At 39.8% G+C, this 14,774-nt stretch overlaps 1 protein-coding gene across 2 annotated transcripts in view; it reads right to left on the minus strand.

Moving 5' to 3' along the window:
• Positions 1–2,918: 2,918 nt before the first annotated feature.
• LOC144039319 (exostosin-1) overlaps positions 2,919–14,774 on the minus strand; it is a 64,096-nt gene continuing 52,240 nt past the window's right edge. For both annotated transcript variants that reach the window (XM_077552531.1, XM_077552530.1), the window contains exons 8-13: positions 14,196–14,314; positions 14,002–14,097; positions 10,712–10,801; positions 5,931–6,091; positions 4,853–5,024; positions 2,919–3,320 (exon numbers count right to left, since the gene is read on the minus strand). In XM_077552531.1, the coding sequence (XP_077408657.1) occupies positions 3,135–3,320; positions 4,853–5,024; positions 5,931–6,091; positions 10,712–10,801; positions 14,002–14,097; positions 14,196–14,314 (824 nt within the window). In that variant the 3' untranslated portion in view covers positions 2,919–3,134. The remainder of the gene's footprint in view (positions 3,321–4,852; positions 5,025–5,930; positions 6,092–10,711; positions 10,802–14,001; positions 14,098–14,195; positions 14,315–14,774) is intronic.

Here is a 14,774-nt window from a genome sequence, read left to right on the forward strand (position 1 = left end):
CCCTCACGAGGACCATGATGTCATCGCAACAAGTAGAAGATGACATCATAAAATTGATCAATAACACAAAAGGGAAAAAGGAAGGGAGAGGCTACTATATGTATTTCCGTTTTACTACTATGATGTCACACAGTGCTGCTTTGCGTCGGTCAGCGCGTTTGGGTTCGAGTGCCTGTTTCATCTCAAAGCTGTCAGCCCGCCGCTCATTGGTCACGCCTCCATCAGGCTCCCGTCATGAATAAATCATCTCCATCTTTATGATTATTCACTTTGGCACCAAGCGGAGCTCATTGATTGGCTGCCGTTCCTAGCAAGGAAAATGGGCTAAATTGATCTTTGGTGACAGAAGTGGAACGTCGGAGTATTCAAATCCGTCGCCGAAGTTTTTTCCCCAAACACACATTTTCGGCACTCGTGCCTCGCACCTTCTTTTGCGTTAATTTCCCACAGTAATTTTTTTTTTATAATTTTTTTTAATTTTATTTTTATTTTTTATTTTTTTTTATTTATTTTTTTTTAAAAAGGAGAGCAATGATGATGTCAAATCGAATGAACAATACTGAGCTCTCCTGGAAAAAAGAAAAAGAAAAGAATTTTTTTTTTCCCACAGTAATGGTTCGGTGCAAATATTTTTTTTCAATGACTGTGCAAACTATTTTGAGGTAAATATATCGATTTTAACAGGGAAATACGACTTCAATCGATTTTCGGGTTACATCGCCAGTGTAGGAATGTTTTTGCTGGCGTCATTTTTCGTTTTCCAAGCAGCGCGTCGCCACGGCAACCGCGTGCAACAAAGTGAACGTTTTTAAAAACTTTTTATCTTAAACGTTTTCAGATGAAACACCCGATCGGATACAGTTGGTTCAAATAGGACCTCCATAAAAAATAAAAAAGCAAAATTGCAAAATAAATTCAAAATGGCCGACTTCCTGTTAGGTTTAGCATATTGCTAACAAAGCGTTTTTTTTTTGTAGGTCTTTGGCTGTTACATATGTCTCCAAATGTTCGTAGATAGATGTTACCCTTTAATCTGTGCCATTTAGCAAAACATCATGGCTAGCATGCTAGCTATGCTTAGCTCTAAAGTCTATGCCTCTAATCATAGCAACAAAAAAGGTCAATTAATTATCCAGTTGTTTAATTTCCACCGCGTTTGTGTCCGGAGGTGGCAAATCCAGGTCCCGAAAGTTAAAAACCCTGACACAGTTTGGCTTTAGCCGCCTGTGCTAGCCAGCTGGCTGCCTAGCATGTAACCGAGCTAGCTAGGGAGCTCGCTAGCTAGCATCTGGGGCTAAAGCCCAACTGTGGCATGGTTTTGACTTTCTGGACCTGGATTTGCCACCTCTGTTTATGTCAAATAACAGCCGGCGTGTGGTTATTTCCGAGCGGTGCCCTCAGAGACACTTTGGATGTTGCCATCCGGAAGTACGCGTGACATCACGTCGAAATGTCCTATATATGCTATCTTTTCCTGCAACTATGTTTCTCATTAAGGCCTGTCTCCTCACATTTGTCATAGTGGCTGCACACGCGCATAGACACACAAACACGCAACCGCACACACGGGCGGGTGGATGGAGAGTGTCCAATTTTGGACCTAAATAGGACGCATCGGATCTCAGGAATTGCGGGAGAGAGGAAGAGAGAGGGCGAGAGAGGATGCCCAGGGCTGGCGGTTCCAGTTGAAAAGATGATTTTAGGAACGCACTTGAAATTGGCCGTTTATGAATTTGCGCTACAAATAAAGTTGTCATGCCTTGTGACACAACCTTGACGAGGTGAGACACAAAAAAAAAAATCCCAAGTGTCCAAACAACACGATGGGAAAAAAATGCTTTTACGGGAGGACAACGGCGAGTCTGATTATCATATAGATTTATTTTATGGATCAACGTGTCGGCCTTTTTATGCCGATTCTCTTCAAGTTGAGTCCTCGCTGGGAAGGGAAGTAATCAAGGTGGAACAATTTCAATATTCATGCGCACGCCCTTAATGATAGTGGCATGTGGAGGGTTTAGGGGACCGCTTTTCATTTGAACAGGTACACCTCCACGCACACACAAAAGGAAGGCATCACAAAATGTATCTCATGTCACAGACAGGAATTCGTTTAGCAACGTAGAGCAATATGGATTTTTATCAGGTCAATGCCGATTCCAATATTTGGCAGAATAAAATTACGATAGGCGATTAATTGGCAGGTTAATTTAAAAAAATTTTTGGGGGGTCCCTTAACACTTACAACAATAAAAATATGAATTACTGGCAGAACGTTCATTACTGTTTTATCATACTTTATAATTTAGTATGTATTTAGCTTTACAACAGAGAGAAAAATTGGGACAGATTTTTGCTGATATTTTTTTTGGTCTCTTTATTTGGGGGGGGGGGGGGTGAATGTTAATGTGACAATTTTTTTGCCAATTTTATACTAACTAATATCGGCTGAATAAATCAGCTGACCGAGTAACCAGTCAGGTTTAAAGTATGTATTTAAAGTGGTTTGAGTTAATTATTTCATTGAAAGCACAGTGGTGCCTTGAGATACAAATTTTATTCCCCCCCCCCAAATTTTAATTTTTTTTTTTCTCTCAAATCATCTTTCCCTGTTGAAATGAATAAAAGTGCCATTCATTATCTTTGTCTGGTGTCGTAATGTTGTAATTGTAATTATTTAAAGTTTAATATTTATATTGCTGTCCCACAAATTTTCACATCTTAAAACAATATTTTGAGTAAGTCACTTATTTAGAAACAAGTATTTTTTTTGCATTCAAAAGTGAAAAAGCTGCATGATAGATTTTTGAGCATATGAAATACGGACATAGCTCTTCTAGCCGTACCTAATAAATTGACCCGCAATTCCCATTTGGAGAAAAGCCAGGAAGCAAAAAAAGTGACATTTGGAGTCCGTGTGACACTTTCATAGCATACGTCGATTTTATTTGCTTCATCCAGACACGAACCGCAGCCGCAAATGTACAACAGCAACGTTGTCCGCCAAAGTCCATACATGATTCCGCTTCTTTTGCTTTTTTTGGGATTACGTTGAGAAGAAAAGTTGCGTTCATGCGTCTGACCATCCCTCCCGTGTGTTCTTTTTTGCGAGTGTGAGCGTACCTTCCTCACGTTCACAGCCTCTCGATGTCACGGTACTTCTTGCGCAGCATGGACACCTGGTCCCGGAAGAGGAGCGGGTCCAGTCTCATCTGCGAGTGCAGCAGAGGCATGAAGCCCAGCCAGCGGCCGAAGGCGTTCACGCACGTCTGCCGCTCGGCAAAGTGGTCCGGGTCGGCCCACCGGGACGCCTTGGAGCCCTCGGGGGTGGACGCGAGGAGACAATAGTCAGGTTTCCATACAACTGTTTCAAAATTTGGAAGCGGATTTTGTGAAAACGGACATGTCACTCATGCCCGTTTCCATCTGTTCTTCCTTTGCGACTATTGAGAGGGGACTCCGCCGCTGTAGGTGGCGCTATACACCATAGCGATGTGATCTACACCAGTAATTTAAAAGAAGAAGAAGACCAGGAAGCAACTGCGCCGTGCGATGACATCGATCAACCGTAGCGTTTCTTTGTTGTTTTCCATCTAAAATTAATTAATATTCGCTTTTCTAATTCATTACAAAAAAAATTCTATTTCATCGTCCCCGCCCCCAAACATTGATTTATTTTTGCTTTATTGAACAACGTGCACTAGTCACATTAAAGTAGTGCAAGTTCAAACTAACAAAATTAATTATACAACAAACAAAAAGAACAATCTTTGTTGATATGCAGCCTCGAAAGTCTTTCCAAATTGTCGCCGACCGTCCCCCCCCAAACATAATTTACTTTATCGGCCGACATTTGCTTTGGGACCACAAACGTACGCGCTACTCCCGTCTGACTCGCTAATGCTAATTAGCGCGCTCCTCGCAGCACTTATCACTGAAAAGAACGGCTCCACACTGCAAAAAAAACAACTTTTATTGGAATAACTTGATCGTGACTTTTTCCTTCTACTCTCTAATGTGGCTACAACTTAACAGTGTATTAGACCGCGTGGAACCACACTGCCCCTCAGTGGCCAAATCGGGTAAAACATGAACAGCGCTCCTTACTTGGATATTTTTACTGACGTCGTTTTTGTGAATGTTGTCACGCTTGGCAGAGGTCGCGCCAGTCCTCTGTGAATTGAATATATTTGAAAAATGTCATAAGAATAAATGAAGTAGCGTAAATGTGGGTTTGCCGCCTGCTCATTTTAGCCATTAATTACTCAGTACATTCTGCCGAGTCGTCACAAGCTGCCTGTGGTCAACACATCAATCAATCGTGTGACCACACACGCACACATAAAAACCCAAAGTGTTTTTGCCAATTATTAAAACCATATTGCACTCATATTGCTTCTGTAGGAAAAGGACATATTGATTGAAATGGGAGATAATCCTGATGACATCATAATGACATCGTCCCTATTCGTGCTGTCCGCAGGGCATACGTTGTAAAATGTTGTCATAATTCCCCCGATGGTGATATCAAAATATATTTTATTTTTAGGAGTGTAGAAAATGATGTTGGTCATTTCCGCTGGGGCTTGGTGTTGAAAATAAATCCTATCCCCAAAATATGTTTCGTAATTTGGTCACTATGACGAGCGCGTCGGAAAAGATGAACGACGCCGACAGCGCTCATCAAACACGAAGACAGGAAATACTTGAAATGATTTCCTCTTTTACTTTCATGCCGCTCATTTCATCATCCCTTGGACTTGTAATAATAATAAAATAATGAAAGCTTCCAAAATGGCCGCCTCAAAGACCCCCTGTGTTTGATTTTTTTGTGGGTGTGACTTGTTCTTACTTGGCTCATCATGGTCTCCTTGTACTGTTTCTTCTGCGTGACCTTGACGGGCGCCTGCTTGGTGACGGCCGAAACCAGGAAGTTCATCAGGATGTCTTCGCAGTTGGCCATGCGGTCCACCATGCTCAGCAGGCTGACGGGCACCCAGCTGCTGAACAGGTAGTGGTAGTACCTGAAGGGGGCGCCCATGCTACTTGTTAGCTTTGACCACCAGGGGATAAATGTGTCTTTTCCGATGGAAGTTGTGGGAGGAATTATAGTTAATGAAAAGTAACAAAGTCAGTAAAACAAAAAACAAAAAAAGGAAAGGTAATAAAATATAAACGAATATATACATACATACATCAAATACATAAAAAAATACATAAAATATAATCATAAAAACGAGTGTAAAACTAACTATAATTACAGAAAAATATGTACAAATAAAAAAAAACTAAAGCTAATACTAAAACTAGTGAAAGAAAAACTAAACTAGCATTTAAAAAAAATAAAAACTAATAATCGCACTCTAAGAAAATAAAATATAATAAAATAAAATATGAATGATAATACACAATAATAAAATAAAATAACAAAACAACAACATAATAATAACAACTAAACAATTAATTAAATAATAAAAGCTAAAACTACCGGTAATACGAAAACTAGTAAAAGTAAAACTAAATAGCTAAACTAGCATTTTTGAAAAATAAAAACTAACAATCGCACTCTTAAAAAAACAATAATAAAAAAATGAAATAAAATATAATACATAATAAAATAAAATAAAACAACAACATAATAATAATAATAACTAAACAATTAATTAATAGTAAAATTAATATAAGCTAAACTAAATAAAGTAGCATTTTGGAAAAATAAAAACTAATTAAAACTAACTGAATTTAAAAAAAGTCAAAATAAAATAAAACTATAATGAAAAATCCCAAACTATTACGTGTGTTCAACAAATAATGTCCAGATCTTCACACTGATTTGTACGTCATTATTTGGTAGTGTGCTGTGACATTTTTCTTAATGTTAAATACCCAATGTAAAACAACAAAACAACAAAACCCATCCAGCCTCGTACCTGTGGTAGAAGGCGGCCCCGGTGAGCACCATGGAGTAGTCGTTGGTCCATTTGGACGTGTAACCCCAGCAGGACCGCGAGGCGTCCCAGTAGTGGCTCCGGGCGGGATAACCCACGATACGCTCCGGAAAACTTTGCCACACGATGAAGGCAAAATCCACCTGCAGGGGAAATACGCCATTTGCACATATGAGACCATCATCTTGCTCGTACCGTATGCCAATTAGCGGCACTGGAAACACAAATGTGGACTTTGATGAGACTTGTGGGATGTTGGGGTATACACTAATACGCTCGCTGTACACTCATTGGACACTTCGGGCATCATTTAGCACTGCTGCACTATTTAATGAGGTCCGGTAGAGTGTCATTAACCGGCCTACCTGCTAGCTTGAGCAACTGATTGTTTTTCATCCAATTCCTCATCCTAAACCGTCAGGAAAAACAACAACAACTTCAACTCTTTTTATTGAGTGCTACTGTGTTCATAAAAAAAAAAACACATTTTGCTAAAAAATTTGTAGCTCAAGGCACTACTACGTTACAAGTTTTCTAATAATTACAGTAAACTATAAAAGCATGCTAATTTTCGTTAGCAGGTCTATGGCAATTGTTACTATATGGTAGCGTTTAAGCTAGGAGATTTTATATGGTTTTGTTTTGAACATTTCGATGTTTAGATATGTGTGAGTTATACAGTCGACTTCAAAAGGGAATAACAAGCAAGCTTAAAGCAAGCGCACTTGGCATCTTATTTGGTGAACAGTGGAAGTGAATGAGGAAAAAAAATAATCAACTAAAAGTGAATCATCTGCCATCCGCAGCCAATCGAAAAGGTTGCTGCCGCCGCCGCCGCGGTGATTAAGACGTATGGAGGACCAAAACTGCCAAGATTTAAAATGAATAAATGACTAAATAAATGACTAAAAGTGAAAATAAAAACGGATATAAAACAATATAATTCGAAAATAAAATAAATATAAATGGAAATAAAAACAACAATAAATATATATATATGCATAAACAAATACATTTAGATTACATTTTTGAATTATATTTTTGTATCCATTTTTATTTTCACTTTTAGTCATTTATTTACTTTTTGGGCAGTCTTGGTCCATACTGCCAGTACGAAATGCCATTCAAATGAGGGGGCGGTCCTAAGCGTGTCTCGGGCTGAACAAGGAAGTCTCGCCGGTTTGAATGGAGGGCTTCAGCAATGGACGACCATCTGGTCTCACGGTCCACGCAATATGGACCAAAACTGGCAAAATTAAAAAATAAATAAATGACTAAAAGGGAAAATAAAAATGGATATAAAAAAATAATTCAAAACTTAAATTTGTTGTTTTTGTTTCCTTTTATATTTATTTATTTTTTAATTTAACTTTCAAATGATATTTTTAATATCCGTTTTTATTTTCACTTTTAGCCATTTATTCATTTTGAATTTTGCCAGTTTTGGTCCTCCATAAGACGCACACGTGCTGAGAAATAATTGATAAGCTGCTGCACTTTGAATCACGTCAGAGATGAAAAAAACCTTTTCGGCATGTGTGACTGCAACACGGAGGCGCACGCTCGGCACTCCTCGTCGTCTGTCCGTCTCCATTAGCGACAGACGTGACGTGGCGGATGTACTGAAGCGCGACGTTCGGGAAAGTGTGTGAGGTGAAAGATAGATGCAAATAAATGGATTCCCAACCACTGTTGAGCGAGGCGTTCCAAAAGAAATGATTCCATTTCACCTAATTGCTCGGAAAATTATAATTTATTTACTACTAATCAATTCAATGAATCCATGGCAGAGGGCACAATTAAACTCTTTCTCACCTGTTGCTATTGATGAAGTTCCTTGGCAACAATTTTCCAATTTAAAATCTGCGCCTTGGCTCTATAAACATTTGGAAAGGGAGAGCTAATAGATGCTCGCAGGGCCAACCCGGATCCCGAGATTCAATACGGCCGGCGTATTGACTGTAAATCTCTCGGTGCTTTAAAGGCGTCACATAAAAAAAAAGGAGTTGCGTCACGGTTTACAGACCATAATATGTGCGAGCTGGAGGCCAGCGCAGATTATGGACGAGGTTCATTTATGCTCCCCGGACGCATGAAAATACGTCAGCGTCTTTGTAATTGCGTTCATTTATTCCATTGTGCCAAAAGGAAAATTAGAATCTCTTTTATCAGGAAAAAAAAGTATATTTGTATCTGTTTCCGTTGTGCAGAAATTAGCATTAGAATATAGCTAAGTTCAATCATTATTCACAAATCTGCTCAAAAACACTGGGGAAAAGAGCTTGCTGCAACATGGCCCTGGCTGATCTCTTATACTCGGCTGCCACCTGCAGGCCGTTTTTTGTAATAACTACCATTGCTTTAAGCCACCTCTTCAGGTCAGAGGCTGCATCAAAGCCTTCTGTATGATGTAGCATAAAAAACATATAAAACGTTTGTGAGACCATGGCAATATTTAAAATAGAACATATTTATATGTTTTTGGGAGCGAATGAGTTAATTATCCGATTCCGTTGTGCAGAAATTAGCATTAGAATATAGCTAAGTTCAATCATTATTCACAAATCTGTCGAAAACACTGGGGAAAAGAGCTTGCTGCAACATGGCCCTGGCTGATCTCTTATACTCGGCTGCCACCTGCAGGCCGTTTTTTGTAATAACTACCATTGCTTTAAGCCACCTCTTCAGGTCAGAGGCTGCATCAAAGCCTTCTGTATGATGTAGCATAAAAAACATATAAAACGTTTGTGAGACCATGGCAATATTTAAAATAGAACATATTTATACGTTTTTGGGAGCGAATGAGTTAATTATCCGATTAATCGGTCATCGGAATTTAATTTCCGTCAAATATCAGAATCGGTCTGAAAAAAATCCTGTTTGGCTTGACTATGATTTCAAACCTGATTCGACTTGAAAGATATTAGCTAATAGTATCACAAAAACGTTCATCTCCACATGAGACACGTTTGAAAATGTCTCATGTAATTTGGCGAGACAAAGTCATTACAAGAAAGTTGCGATTGAAAATATCAAAGTGTTTTTATTCAAATGGGCTTGATTATGAAGTGGCCTGGCCGCGCGTGATTCCATTCCGCTCGGCGCATTTCATCTTCCTTTTTCGCCCAAATCCCAGCGCCGCCTTAAAAGGCCAATCAGGGCGACGGCTTATCGAGCGCAACCGAGATTTTCTCCGCGTCCTTCCTCCTCATACACCCTCGTCCATAAAAACAAGCCGGCGGCGCATAAAAGTTGAGCCGTCCAGTCGGGATGAAATGAGTTTCCTCCGCAGGGTGTCCGGACTCTTGTCCGGGACAGATAGGGTGAGAGACTCGGTCATCCGGGAGGGACTCAGTGTCGAGCCGCTAATCCTTCACGCTTAGAGGAATCAGTTGAGGTGGCTCGGGCATCTGGTTCGGATGCCTCTGGACGCCTCCCTGGAGAAGTGTTCCGGGCATGTCCCACCGACGGGAGGCCCCGGGGACGACCTAGGACATGCTGGAGAGACTATGTCTCTCGGCTGGCCTGGAAGCGCCTTGAGGAGGAGCTGGTTGAAGTGGCTGGGGAAGAGGGAAGTCTGGGCTTCCCTGTTAAAGCTGCTGCCCCCGCGACCCGACCGGATAAGCGGTAAATGATGGATGGATGAAATGAATATGATACCAAATAAATCCTGATGATATTCCGAATACATTTAATCCAATTTAATTAAGAGGACTAACATTTCCTGCCTTCTTGATTTCATAAAGTTTGGCGGCTGATGAAGTGACAAAAGTCGGCGTTCAATCAATAATTAATAAATCAATAATTGTTTACACTGGCGGCGCTTTGCACCATTTGCACTTCCAACTCGCCGCACGCATTTACGCTCATTCCCATTCCGAGCGACGTATTTGGAAAGGACCTTTGGTGGTGCGTGCGCGCCCTCACCCAGAAGCCCCGAACCCCACGCGCACCCCCAACCCCGCCGCCGCCCCTGGCTCAGCGGTCACCGCGCTGCTTGTTCATCGTTAATGAATAGCGTTCATGCCCGCGCGTGGACTGACTGCCTCATCTCACCCGCGATCGATAACGCCTGCGTCGCCACCGGCTGGCATGGAAACCATCAACAACTTTTCAACTGCATATTCAACACTATGTAACACAATGAGAATGCTTAGCCCACATTCATACTCAATAAGAAGAAGCTCAATCATTAAAATCGGTTGTTGTCTCACTAGTGGTACGCAATCTAACGCTAGTGGGAGACAAAACATACACTACCGATGCACAGTTCAGTTGTATTTAACTTTCAAGTCAAAAAATGTGCATTTAATCTTTTAAAAAATATATATTTTTAATTTCCTTATATGTATTAACAACAACAAAGAAACAAAGTAAATAAATAAAAATATATAAAATTTAAAAACTAAAAGTAAATAATGCAAAATGAATAAAAAAATAAAAAATATATAGATAGATAAAAAATATAAAATAAAAGAATAAAAAAAAAAATGTAACAGTAAATAATGCAATTTTAAGTTTTGAATTTTTCTCACCTATTATTTGTATTAAAAAAAAAACAACTAATAAATGTAACCATTGCGAGGTATCAGTATTGCGACAGCAGCCGATGCCAGTATCGATGCCAATACAAGTATTGGCTGCCCTCTTGTGGTCATTTCATGATCAGGAACTAGAAATTAGAAAGTAATTAGAAATCCGACATGAATTACATGCATTTTCACTATACATAAAATGTGAGCAGAAAAGAAATTGTGACTTACCTCATTGGTGGAGAGAACCGAGTCTTCGTCCAGACTGAGGATGGCGTCCGTGACGATGGCGTCGTGCGGGTAAAAACGACTACTCATCGTCTGTACGGGACAGAAAAGAGTTTTTTTTTTTTTTGGGCATTTATTCCTTTTTTCTTTTTTGTGGTAAACAAAAAGCCTCGGGGCCAAGTAAACAAAGCGGAGCAAAACGTGTTTATTCCGCTGCGGCGTGTCCATCGATCACACAACCGACTTAATAGTTTTTTTTGTTGTGTTTTTCTTTACGCGAGCCGTCGTCAATTTTGACCTAGCAAAGCGCGCAGGGGCCAGGATCCATTAGCTGCTGATGATCTTAGTGACTTATAATTAAAGTGTGAATTATTTAAACGCGCGCGCAGCTGCACGTCGAGGAGGAAAACATCCACGTTGGGATTAGAGGTTGAAATCAGGATTACAACACGCAACATAATCTAACATTTTGGTAATGATATACTCGTTATATTTCACATTTATGCCTATTTTATTATTTTATTTATTGATCAAGTATAAAATCTTCCACTTAGTCTGCACTTATTACTCCTTTCTAACAGAATTGGGTTTCTAACTGTATCGCCCAAAGGCTGTCATTGCCTTAAAGTAGTTGGAAAATACCAAACTTTAATATATTTAAAAATTCACAGCAACAAAAAAAACAAAAAAAGAAGCCATGTGTGGAAAGACACAAGAAGTCTGCCATTTTGTTTTCAAGCTGCCATTTTAGATGGTTATATTGTTATATATCATCCACTCAGCCTTCAGATTGTAAACAAAGTATGATGCAAAATAGCCAACGACGTGTGCTATTCATTAAGCATGGTGTCAAAATTGAAAAAAAATCAATTCCAAGGATTCGATTTTTGGTCCTTGCGTGTGCGCAGAGCATGACGGTGAAATTTGATGACTCGCTATAAAGCAGCAAAGTCTCATAAATTAATCATCTGCGCAAGGTCAGAGCTTGACCAAAACGTCTTGCGTGCAATAAAGGTTCCCATTCCGTTCAATGATCATGTAAGCGACGGACTTCATAGCATTATATCATATTTAATGTTAGCCCCGTGGCGCTCGCATTTGAAATCAATCGGCTGAAGGCAGCAGAATTCCGTCCCTGGCCTCATCCTCCCCCCCCCCCCCCCCCGCCGGCCAGTGTCCGTGCCCGCCTGCCTCTGGTCCAAGATTAGATCCCACCGAGATACGGGGCGGTTCAATGGTCTCCAACCTTATCTTTGCCACGTGAGCCTCGTGGCCATTAACTGGCTCTCCATACCGCTGCGACGCCGTGGGAGTTTTTTTTTTTTTTTCCTGAACTCCACGCCACGCAGTCGCTGAAGCCAAAGATCACAAACGGCTATCTGCAGCCTCATTATGAAGCCATCTATGGTATCTATACATATCCGGATTTATATATGCGTGCATCTATAGGCAGCACGCATTGCGAGCGTTTGTATTGTATGACTTCATGTCATGAATGCATCCGACTGAGAATGCTAATATTTGGATGAGATATTAAAAAGATTACAAGTGTAATATAGGAAAAATATCATTCTTTTTACTTGGTCACTGTCCAATAAAAAGTACAGCGAGGCCTTGGGGTACAAGTTTGTTTGTTTTTACCTTTGAAACAAGCAAGCACAACCGTACGGCTTAGCCTTAAATTTGTTAGCTTGATGCTAAGGCTAATTAGCAGCTATGTTGAGGTGCTATAACCTTTTAAGCAATGGATTGAAGACAAACGGTGCAGCAACCCGCTTTCTATGTGCTATTGTTTTGATTACTGTTGATTTGTTGATTTGCCAGAAAAAATTGTATTTATTACATATTTATTATGCACTTATTGTTGTTGTTTTTTAAATTTTTTTTACATTTAATGTTAATCTCCACAAACCAGAAAACTGTATGCTAGGTAGCTTTTACTTTTTGCTCTTTTATTATTATTATTATTATTTTAAACATTTTAGATCAATCTCCATGGACCAAAAACTAAAATACTTTTTCACTTTTATTTGAGCTGATTTTAGTTTACTTGTTTTCTTTTTATCGTTTTACGTTAATCTCCATGAGCTAGAAAGTAGCATGCTAGTGCTAACCAACAAAAAGATACAAGGCTAAACAAAACCACCAATTTTCACTTCCAGTTTCTTAGATCCATTTTATTTTCACTTTTTTGCCGTCTTGAACATGTTATTCATCTCTGCCCAATCCCATTTTACCCGACTTGACTTTCTCACCTTCCGTGCTCCCCGCGCACATCATTTTCTGGCACGGCTAAAGGAGGCAGGATGGATGTCTGAGAGGGAGCCGTACGTAAAAGTCAAGCTCGCCGACAGAGACGTGCCGAGTTGAGCTGTGATTGATGACGCTGAAATATGTCCGCCGGAGCGGCCCCGCGCCGCCACGGCTGATAATATTGATGTGCCGGGCCAAAGCGCTTGCTCGGCATGTTCAACCTGACTCGATATGATTTAGCGTTCGTACCCGCGGCGGGCAGGCGAGGGTCATGTTGTGCTTACTCAGGCTGGACGGAAAACAGACGAAACGCTCGATATGGAATTTGCCGGAAATACGCGACAAGCTGCTACCCTGTCACAACTTCCTGTTAGGATCAACTTAAATAACCAATCAACTTAAATCATTCTGTATCATACAGAACATGGTTCTTAATCTAGGGTCCCTGGGGTCCACGTTCTGTAGCTTTACTAATACTCTTATTTTCGGCATTTGTCCACAAAATGGCAGACTTTTTTTTTCTTCACATTTTTAATGATGAAAAAAGCATTGTATCATAAAATGTAAAGAAAGACAATGTAATAACGGTGGCTGGCCGCTAGAGGGCGCTGGGAAGGTGGGCAACAGATTACTTTCCATGAAGACAAAAAAAAATATTGAGCACAAAATGTAAATATTTTGAAACATATTCGCAGATTTTTTTCCCGATATTTAAAAAAAAATATTTAATATAATTGTATGTTCTTGCTTTTTTTGTTTAGGGAGACCAACTCCTATTTTTCGTCCAAAAATGCTTATTAGTGGCTCATTACAATATTTAGGGTTTGCTTCTTTAAAAAAAAAAAATCTTTACATTTTTATTTATTGTTTTATTTATAATGTTCATCAATTATATGTTGTTGTTTTTTTTGCTATCCATTTTTAAAATCTGGGACCAAGATGGTAGTTACATTCAATTGATATTAGGATTCTGCGTTGGTAAAATTTCTCGCTGGCCCTAAAAAGCTTTACGAAGCCATGCTATTGCCGAGTGGTGTCACCTTGCTCTGCCCTTGGATGACGGTGAGAGGCACACTGGTGGAGGGCCACTTGTTCCTGGGAGGTAAAGGCTTGTCGCTGTTCCACAAAACCACAATCTACAGCCGGCCCAAAAAATAAAAAGTTAATTCTATATACTCAATGTACAAGGTCATAGTATAATTGTATTCTTCTTTAACTATACCATAGCACCCACCTGCGCACAGAACTTGGACTTGGCCACAGCGATGATGAGCTTGACTATGGGAGACGGGTGCGACTGCAGCGGACTCACCGTATGGATCACGCCGGTGAACTGCGGCGGGGGGCTTTTACCTACACACATAAAAATGAATTAAACAATAATTATAAAGGATTAAAGCCATTACCTATATATAGTTATACGTATATTTATATGAGGTAATATTGATATTTTATTATTTTATTATATTTCTTTATTTTATTATTTTAAATACATTAAAAAATAATGAGAAAATTAAATACATACAGTATATTTTAACTAGACAATTTTAGATAATAAAAAAAACAGCTAAATAAATGCAACAGGATTCTTACTAATGTAAATGCTTAGCGGGCCGTGTGTGTGTGTGTGTGTGTGTGTGTGTGTTTGTGTGTGTGTGTTGAAGCTGCCATCTGTCTTTCTAACACACACACACATTTCCCGTTCACATGAGCAAGCTTGTTAAATCCTCCACTGAACTGCTCGGCTTTTGATGCCCTCCGTTAGCGCCGCCAATTTGCTCCAATAACCCAAAAGTGTCACGTTTGGCACAAA

The sequence above is a fragment of the Vanacampus margaritifer genome, chromosome 19 (genome assembly GCF_051991255.1).
Source record: "Vanacampus margaritifer isolate UIUO_Vmar chromosome 19, RoL_Vmar_1.0, whole genome shotgun sequence".
NCBI lineage: Eukaryota > Metazoa > Chordata > Actinopteri > Syngnathiformes > Syngnathidae > Vanacampus > Vanacampus margaritifer.